This window comes from Nanorana parkeri, unplaced genomic scaffold, assembly GCF_000935625.1.
Source record: "Nanorana parkeri isolate BGI_ZX_2015 unplaced genomic scaffold, ASM93562v1 scaffold554, whole genome shotgun sequence".
NCBI lineage: Eukaryota > Metazoa > Chordata > Amphibia > Anura > Dicroglossidae > Nanorana > Nanorana parkeri.
The window spans coordinates 630,633-640,411 of NW_017306822.1; the positions used below are offsets into that span (position 1 = coordinate 630,633).

General features: G+C 47.5%; 1 protein-coding gene across 1 annotated transcript in view; it reads right to left on the reverse strand.

Moving 5' to 3' along the window:
* Positions 1–342: 342 nt before the first annotated feature.
* The window catches only part of ARRB2 (arrestin beta 2), a 58,307-nt gene continuing 48,870 nt past the window's right edge, over positions 343–9,779 (reverse strand). Inside the window, exons 8-15 of the mRNA XM_018561998.1 lie at positions 7,812–7,947; positions 6,875–6,959; positions 4,900–4,972; positions 4,135–4,272; positions 3,967–4,050; positions 3,807–3,880; positions 2,995–3,049; positions 343–960 (exon numbers count right to left, since the gene is read on the reverse strand). Coding sequence (XP_018417500.1) covers positions 864–960; positions 2,995–3,049; positions 3,807–3,880; positions 3,967–4,050; positions 4,135–4,272; positions 4,900–4,972; positions 6,875–6,959; positions 7,812–7,947 — 742 coding nt within the window. The 3' untranslated portion in view covers positions 343–863. The remainder of the gene's footprint in view (positions 961–2,994; positions 3,050–3,806; positions 3,881–3,966; positions 4,051–4,134; positions 4,273–4,899; positions 4,973–6,874; positions 6,960–7,811; positions 7,948–9,779) is intronic.

The following is a 9,779-nucleotide window of genomic DNA, read 5'->3' on the forward strand; positions in this document are numbered from 1 at the left end:
GACGTCACAAGTATCTCATTAACTGGCCTCCAGATCCCTCCCCCAGAAGGATCTTTGCCGAGATCCCTTCCCCTCAAGGAGCTTGGCTGAGATCCCTCGCCCGAGGATTTGATCTTCCACCTCTGCATTTCCTGTTTATTCACAGCGTTTATGTCCTAAAAATATATATAAAATAAGAAAATTGTCGAGACGGGGGAAAGTGCAGGGTGGCAGTGCAGCGTACGGTGCGCAATGAATGTACCGACCCACTTGGGGAGATTTACAAAATAGACACAAATAAAAAGATAAAATGGCCACCACAGCAAAACTGTGTGTAGCTTGTGTACGCGCAGGTCACACGTGCACACAGGGGTGACAGTTACACGTGGGCGTATATGCTAGATCAGGCGAGTAGGTATGCAGCAACCACATAAGGTTTGATCGCCACTTATTTACAACGCCCCCCCACCCACAAATGTACACGTGTGAATTTCCTATAGAGTCTGTCCTATGTACAACCCCTATACTGCCATATAGCCCTGTGCGTGCTGATTCCAATGTGATTATAGAGACAGTCAAGTATATGATGGTGTACATGTACGAGACCACAAGACAAGAGTACGCCGACATATACCACAACCTCCGTCGCGGTGCCTGCGCAGCAGTTGTGTACACTCTACTGGCCCCACCCCCATTGTGTTGAGTGACTCGCTATGTACATACACACACGTAAATGCTGACTGCCCATTAAAAATACACCTTGCGTGTATGTGTGTATAGTTGTGTAAGGTCTCCGCTCAAAGAAAAAAAGGGAATGAAATCCACTTGTGGCAAATAGAGGCGGAGTCTCCAGTGGCAATGGGGCGCAGCCTCTAAAGGCAAGGCTAGCAGTAGGCCTCGTCATCGTCCTGGTCGTCTTTTAACCCCTTGAGTCTTAGGCGGGCGAAATCTTCGAAGACGATGTCGTCATCCTGAAGGTAACTGAACGGAGACAAAAGAAATAGAAAATGTCACGGGTAATTCAATTCACCTTCATCTAGTGGTAGGCAATCTAGGGCACTCCCAGCTGCGGTGAGACTACAAATCCCACCGTGCCTTTGGCTTGCCATGCGTCATGGGACTTGTAATTCCACAGCAACTGGAGTGCCGAGGTTGCCTACTACTGCATCTATCTATCTATTACTGTTCTACGTTGCATGCAGACGGCCATTTAAGAGGCCGCCCCTGCATGGGGATGCGTCAGCTAAATTGTCATCATGCACAATGCAAGCATCTAAATAGGATGTCATTCATTCCTATGATTCCCACTGCACTCAGCAAAGCTGCCCAGCACACATACACACCCCCCAATTACTATTATACAGGATTTATATAGCGCCAACAGTTTGCGCAGCGCTTTACAATATAAGGAAGACATTACAATCACAATACAATTCAAGACAAGACGGTAAGGAGGGCCCATGCCCCTGACGGCTTACAATTCAAGGAACCCTATAAGCTGCTGAGAAGGGGGTGTGCTCTGGCTGCCCGATATAGGCAAGGCTCAGACAACCTTTATCATGACCCTCTGTACATACCCCAATATAGATCTATAGTTCTTAGAAATGTCTCTTCACAGCTGTACAGAGCAAAGAAATATAGCTGGGGCGACTCCGTCCCCCGTCTGTCATGTGACAGTGCTGAAGCTCGGTGATTGGCTTAGCACTGTCACAGGGGAGTCACTGAAGTGACTCGGAGCCTACACAGGACTCCCTTCCACTGTCTTATATTTTTTTGCCCCCCAAAAAAACACACTAGGTCTTATTTTCAGAGATGAACGAAGCACAGGTTTAAATTAAGGTGAAGATACCAGATAGTATTAAGGTGACACTAAACTCAGGCGTTACCCTTTAGGTTACAGTTCTTGAATGTATTTTTAAAATGTATCTTATTTGTGTGTCACTCGGCTGTAGATCCTCAAATCATCTCTGAATTGGTGCTGACACTGTCCTTCCTTCTGGAGGGGGGCTACTTTTGTTCCCCATGGTCCCCGTGTGTGTTCTAAATAAGACATCGCTCCAATCTCACTCCCGTCATGGACTACAATCTCATGTTTGTATTGAGATTATAGTGAATCACAGAAGCGAGCTTGGAATGGTGCTGGGCATTCTACTAAGAAAGCCTAGCACTGCCTGCAGCATTCTTAGCTAAGCAGGGTTGAGGTCATGTCCTTCACATGGAGCTCTTTCTATGGCCTGTTTCACAGCAGATATATAACATGGAGCTTCTATTCTTGCTTGAAAGGAATCCTATGCAGAGAGAGTTATGGGGGCCATCATTGCTTGCCACATTCTGAAAATGATGGTTGCCTGTTGGTGGTTGCAACACTCAGTCACTGAGCGAGAACAAGCATGCCACAAGTGAATTTGGAATGTCTGATCTGCATACTAGTATCCAGGCAGTGCCTCACAAAATGTTGAAGGCAGAGAGTTGAAGGCTTTCTATATGAAGAGAGCCCAGACTGGGAGCTTGAATGTTTTACTCAGGATAAGTTTCCATGAAGCCAACAACGAGGGACTATTACAACTCCCTCCACATTGGCCTATCTCTCCAGAGGCTATCATCTGTTCCGTCCACCATGAATGCTGCTGCCGGACTCATTTACCTTTCCAACCGTTTAGTGCCCTCCATTCTTCTCTGCCAACCTCTCCATTGTCATCTAATCACCCCCAATGAATAACATTCACAATACTAAACATAAAAGGCCTTCCACATCTCTGCCCAGAGCTACATCACTAACCATAGGACCCAAGCCACCCTCTTAGCTCCCCCTACTCCATCTCCCCCCATGATGGCCTCCAGGACTTCTCTAGAGCCTCTCCCATCCTCCGGAACGCCCTACCCCTAATTTGTACAGATGTCTCCTACTCGATCTGCCTTTAGGAATTCCCTGAAATGCCATTAGAGAAGCCTACCCGTCCCAATCTCTGCGACACGACTGGCCACAGGAACATGAACCCTTAAGTATACACTTACTTTGTTTCAAATTCTATGAGATTTGTGTCAACAGGCACATCCGTCTGAGGGAACTCTGGAAAGCAAAAAAAGATTGAGCATGTGAGAAACAAATATGCAGTGTTCGTACAAAACTTAATGTGTATCTAAACCCTAGGACAAAAATTTAATATAGTGCATCTTATATCTTGAGAGAAGTTCATTATTATGGTTTACGTACTTTAAAGGGACCATACAATGGTTTAGGTTAAATTCTATTATATAGTTTCTAAACTGTGGTTGGGGGCCCACGGTGGATGCCAAGCCGTGCGCGTGTTCTTGACCAAAGTGGTCAAGTACTGCAGTGGAGGTTAAGGGCCTGGCATATGAGTCATTGTGCTTCACAGGAGTTCATAAGCATGGGAGAGCAGACGGCACTTTGTGCTATCATGTGTTGAGATCTGGATGACGAGAAACATTGACAGTGCCCATTCAGGGCAAAGCAAGTGTCTGTAAACACTTAAACACCCCTCCCCCTTGACCTACTTTTCCAGTGGTCCCCCCACCACTCCTTGCAGCTGGCACCAAAGTACCCAACATCAACTGGTGTCAGAACCAACAGGGAGCAGTGATGCCACAGCCTTTGCTTGGCAATTGACCGCCAGACCTGAGCACAGTTGCATAGGAGATGATCACATGCTATTTTGCACAGGGTGAGGTAGGAGTGGCAGGAGGATGCCGGAGAGGATCAGTGTATTTAGTAAACATATAAAAAGCATATAGAAGAAGAATAACCTTTTATCAGTAAAACATATAATTTTTGGATAACAATTGCATTTCCTGAACCCACTCACCGGATATAGGTCTTGGTGCTGGCTCTGGGGGTTTTGGATGCATTAGGACAAAAGGCAGCTCCACCGTGACATCCCTGCAGAGACAAAGTCATCAATTGCTAGTCCACAGCCTATTATTCCAGAACAACACTCCTCGCCTACACCCCAGAGTAGTACTCACCCTCCACGGGACACCACCAGTTTGACTTTCACTCTGTAAGAGACGAGAATTCCCAGCACTTCTTTACTGGATCCCTCCTTCACACTACAATGGAAGAGCGTATCTAAAGTCATATCGTATAAGCCGTCTCCAGAAGTCTATCTAAATAATACAACGTACAATACGTACATGGTGCTTGACGCTAAGTTTGTGTCCTCGTGCTTCAGCTTTCCGTCCAGGGCCAGACCTCGCTTCTCCCGGTTATTAGACAGAAGTGGAGTCAGAGTGTAAACTTTACAGAACGTAGAGCTGGGGGTCACCTGGTCACTGGAGGCATAAGAAAACAAAAGGTCAGGGGGTACCAGCAGGAAACAGGTAAGAAATGATAAAGGGGAGCAAGAAGGAAATAAACAAAGCGCAGCAAGAAGAGAAAGATGGGGAGAGAATGTAGAGTGCAGAAATACTGCAGAGGACAGTGTAGGATGAAAGGGGAGAGCGCGCGCAAAGCCAGGGAGGCGGAGCGCGTGCAAAGCCAGGGAGCAGATCAAATGACTTTATAGCATCTACAACATAGCTACCACACAATACACAAAATATAGCTGCCCTCCAACTGTCTGCCCCCTAATGGCACGGTCCTCTAATGTGAGCTATAAACAAGTATTTGGCATTTTGTATGGCGAGGGGGATCACTGTGATGCAGTTGGCCAGCTTTAACATGTATTGCAATATATTCAAACCAAGACCTGCTGTTGGGAAATTGGTAGAAATATACAAGTGTTTATAGAAACGTGAAGGAGGTGGATTCAGAAACTTCAGGCTGTGTGTATATCTGACATGTTACAGCAACAGCTGCATATTGTGCGACTATCCCGAGAAGTGTGTGTGTGTGTGTGTGTGTGTGTGTGTGTGTGTGTGGAACATACAGCAGACGAGTGTGGAAGATGAAGGACTCACTCTTGTTCTATATGAGCGACCGGGCACTTGTACTGTGCTGTGCTGAACAGGCAGATGTCTGCGTATTGCCGGACTGCAGGGAACAAAAAACACAATTAGGACAGGTCACAAAGCCAGTTTGATTTCGGTGTACTCATTGCAGGAGATGACGACATTGTAACCCCTATGGCAGGGAGATTGCAAACATTCCAAAGAACTTATTTGTCAGAAAGCCACAAGTCACTTCCTTTTTCACTTCGACATGATGTCACATTGTAACAGAGCAGGAATAAACCACTTGCTGGCATGTAACCAGGCAATGCAAACCTGTAGGCCCCATTCACACCGGCATCTCACCAATTCCTCTGCAAAGACTTAGCGGTGTTTATGTGAACAGCTAGTGAGCACCTTCAGGCATCGCGGCCAGCCGCATGTAATCAGACACGCGGTGAATACCTGTGGATGAACGGACCTGCAGTAATTACCTGAAGATAGTCACCCCTGAATGCAAACTGTGTGCGTCCAGGGGCGGTCATCTGCAGGTCATTACTTAATATCCGATCTGCTGCGGGCATTTCACATAAACACTGATGACTCAAGGGGGAATTCGTGAGACTGTCCCTAGTGTGAATGAGGCCTTAAAAGGAGAACTATGAGGTCAGGGCTTTTCCCCATAGTTCTATACTTCCGATCTACTGAGCCGACCTGCGACAGTTTAATTGTCACACGTCGACTCAGATTATGAGGCTGAGTGAAAATCACTCACCTCATAATTCTCCTTTAGGCCCCGTTCACATTGAGCGATTCGCAAATCGCGCGTTTGTCGCGCGATTTGCATTTTGCGCTATTTGTTGCGCGATATCGCGCAAATGCTTGCATCAAACACCATTGAATCGCGGCAAAATCCGCTCCAAAAAGGGTCCAGCTGTAGTGACACACGACCCGCAACAGCAGATCCCTTTGCCCCATTGCAAAGCATTGAAGAGCGATATCGCGCGGTAAACAGCCGTGATATCGCGGGAATTACTGCGCGATAAAAATCGCTCAATGTGAACGGGGCCTTAAAGATGAATTCTTTCCGATTTAAAGAAAATAAAAGGATTCTGCATAAGGCCCCTTTCACACGGGCCGATCAAGAGGGGGATCTGTGCTCCTGATAGGAGTGGAACGTATCGGATGCCACCACTGTGACATCCATGTCCGTCCAGTTTTCTCTTCCATCTTGCAATGGAGGAGAAAACGCAAATGACCGGACCTCATGTTGGCCTACGGGGGGAATTGGATGTAAACAGACTTCGATTACATTAGATTACCCTCAATCCGGCGCGATCAGGTCCAGTGAAATGGAACACCGTTCACTTACTTTTTCCAGACCTAGCTTGGGTCGGGGGCAACCGGATGTTAACGGACACCAGCCTGTTTGGATCCAGCTTCCTATGGACTTACATTGGGCATCTGATCGGGTCTGCCTGAAAAACTGACAGGCGGACCCAATCGTACCGCACTTCCTGCCCCAGGATAACAACACACACTAGAGATACAACGCACAGCTCACCTCTGCCATGCATACTTGTAAGGGGCCTTAAGGTGAAGCAGCAAGCGTGTGCCAGAAATCCATTGAGCCCCTGACTTGCTGTGCAATACCTTCTAAGTGGTGCTGAAATCCCAAGACGTGTTAGGCCTCATTCACACTGCCACGCATATGACCATAGAAAATCTGCAGATCATCTATAGGTGTATGGCCAGCTTAACCCAGTGGGGGAGAACCCTCCATCCACAGCCAGTGTATGACCAGCTTTACTTTAACAATAACCGGCTATTAATTCTGAGCAGTACTTGTGATTATCGGGCCGTGTCTCATGTGCCAGACAGTCATAACATGGGCAGGTCGGCATTATAAACAGAAGCCTAGGTGTCCATTTTGGACCAATAACCCTGCGGAGGAAGGATTTGCTCAGATCGCTGGGACAAAGGCAGAAACGTATACATCACATACCGGACACTTTCACCCTCTTGACGGTTTTGCCGGAGTTATTGGTCACGTGGACATTTACATTGATGGCCTCCCCGTGGTAGTACAGCTGCAAGGAGACAAAGAAGAAAAAAAAAGCAGATTCTTGTTAAAGGGTCGACTTTACGCTGACCGCAGCTTGCAGTTCTAAATTGGTCCAGTCTATAATCCACCAGGACAATGGAGGAGAGGAAATGAAGCTTCAGTTTTGTTGCTTTATAAAAAAAAAAAAAAAGGAGGGAATTCCCAGAAAGCCTTAATATGTGCGTGCTCCTCTATTAAAGCAGACTTCCGGCCTTCAGTCTTGCACAGTTGTACCGGTGTTCTATCGAAAACTCCAACTCATCAAGATCTCCAACTACCTCACTTCTGGTGCTCAGAAAGACTGGAGCTCTGTACAGTTGTTGTGCGCATGCGCCCATAGCGTTTTCAGAATACTCGTCGAGTTTGCCACCTGCTGAATATTAGGGATGCACCGATATATCGGCCGCCGAAACATATCAGCCGAAAATTGCACTTTTGGCATCATGCCGAAAGTGCCATTTTCCTGCCGATACATCGGCGCATCCCAGGTTTCTTTCCTCCCCGCTGGGCGCTGCTCTGTGTCCCAGCGGGGAGGAAAGAAAGTGACAGCCGGCCGAGCACTGAGTGGCCGGGGTCTCTCCTCCCACACCGCTCAGATGCCTATCACAGTCCGGCAGAGCTGTGTCGGGGCAGAGACAGGCCGCGCTGTCACATGTGGCCGAGCTCTCCTCCGTGGTCTGCTGGCTCAGCAATCTCCAACAGTACCTGGCAGTGAGATAGTGGGAGATTTAGACGAGTTGGAGCTTTCGATAGAACACCGGCTCCTCTCCGGGAATGAAATGGCTTCCTCTGATTTCACTGCACACGGTGAGCGTCTCACAAAAGAACAATACTATACCTCTTTGTCTAGAGAGGCCTCTAGATGTAATGACCGGTCTGACATCAAAAAGTTTCTGGTGGTCTCTGCTATTGGCTGAGGTCCGGTCTTCTCTGGGGCAAACTGTACCTTCCTGATGACCAGACGCACCGAGTTTCTGCAATGACAAGAGTCTTCTGATTAGACAGGTAAAAGCGGCGTACCATATCGGTGACATTGTTAAGCCGTCCATCGGATCTCAGTCTAAAACTTTCTAGATTCTGATCTATGCGTAGGCGGAACAGACAAGCTGGTGACCTGACTTTTCTCCGCTGCAGTTAGGCAACACACTGTGGTCAGCCAGCTGCCCCTAGTCTGAGGCTGGACAATAAAAGGAGACCGAAGAAGTGATCACCTGCAAGGGAAAGGAGCCACCCTAAGGCCTCGTTCACACCATATGCATGGCGTTCCGGTCCGATTCTGGCCGGAACGCACTGCCTCGCATTGCGGCCGGCTCATTTTTTTGTCGGGCAGGAGGGGGCGTGGCGCGTCATTGAAGTGAATGTCACCTTAGCCACGCCCTCCGGCCGCAATGCGATCGCAAGGCACATTGTGCACTATTTTGATCACACTGCACTGGACCGATGTGCCTTGCGATCCCGTGCGGCCCCTGGGTGTGGCTACAGTGCCAGTCTGTGACTGGCATCTCTCTGAACTGAAGGTGACAGTGCCCACAGTGCAGTAACTGCTCTGTGCAGAGTGTCAAGGGGAAGATTTTTTTTTTAGCACTCAACTACTGGTCTCCAGGTACCCACGTCCAATCATTACCACTGGGGCAGTCGCCATGCATGATGTCTCCATGATTTGAGCGCAGGTTTACATGAAGATTCTCACCCAGGTGTAGACAACCATGGCCTAGCAGCTGCGGTGACACTGCAAATGCCATCATGCCTGTGGCTGTCAGTCTTGCAATGCCCCATGGGACTTGTAGTTTGTCCACAGCTGGAATAACGAGGTGACCCACCCCTGTTCTAGCCCGTCTGATTACCCTAAAAGATAAGCAGTGCTGTTATAAGTCTAGGAGATGGGAAGGTATAACAAAAAAATTAGGTCGAAATGGGGTATTATACCCATGTTTTGTTTAAGAGGCGCAGAACTAAAAAATACTACCTTTTGTGGTTCACGCCAGATTTAAACCAAAACATTTAATTTCCTTTGGCTTGCAGCCTTAAAGTGAACCTGCGCCCAGACTATGCACACTAAAGTATTTCCATGTCTTGAACAAGTAGTAAAAGCACAAAACACACACTCACTAAGCTCTGTAGCTGCACACACTGTGGAGGAATTAATCTGCAAAGTATAGAACAGAGGCCCTGAAATTGCTGCTTGTCTCCACTTACTTCATATAGCAGCACAAACTTGGCAGCCCTTTAATGTAACCGAACAGCAGATCCAACATGAGTATCTCCTTTGATCTTTGAGAATAAATTCCTTCACAGTACATGCAGCTAGGGAGGTCAGTGAGGGCTTGTATTAAAGCTCCAGTGCTTATAGGAGCCCTATAGGACTTGTTCACACCAAATTCAGACGCAGTGTGTTGTACCACGTTTTCTGCCGCGGTTTTGATGCGTTACGGGCATTTTTCTTTTAAAGTTTTAAATGGGCGTTCAGTGAGTTCTGTGACGTTTGTGATGCGTTTGCATGAGTTCCACAGCAGGTAAAATAGGGCCTGCTGCCGGGTTTTTTTAACATGCTCTGGAACTGAACGCTGCGGTGTGAACTAGAGCCCAAAATACCATTGGAATACATTGGACGCAGTTCTGATCTGTTCTGTAACTGCTCTGCTCCTGGAACGCGCTTGGTGTGAACTAGCACTTAGAAGCTGAATTCTTGTGATTGCTTTTCATGTAATAAATACTTCCCATTCCTGTGAGCTACAGAGAGGTAATGCAGCCAATATAGAGATAATCATTGGTCCCCATGAAGCTGCAATTTCTGAAAAAAGCTATT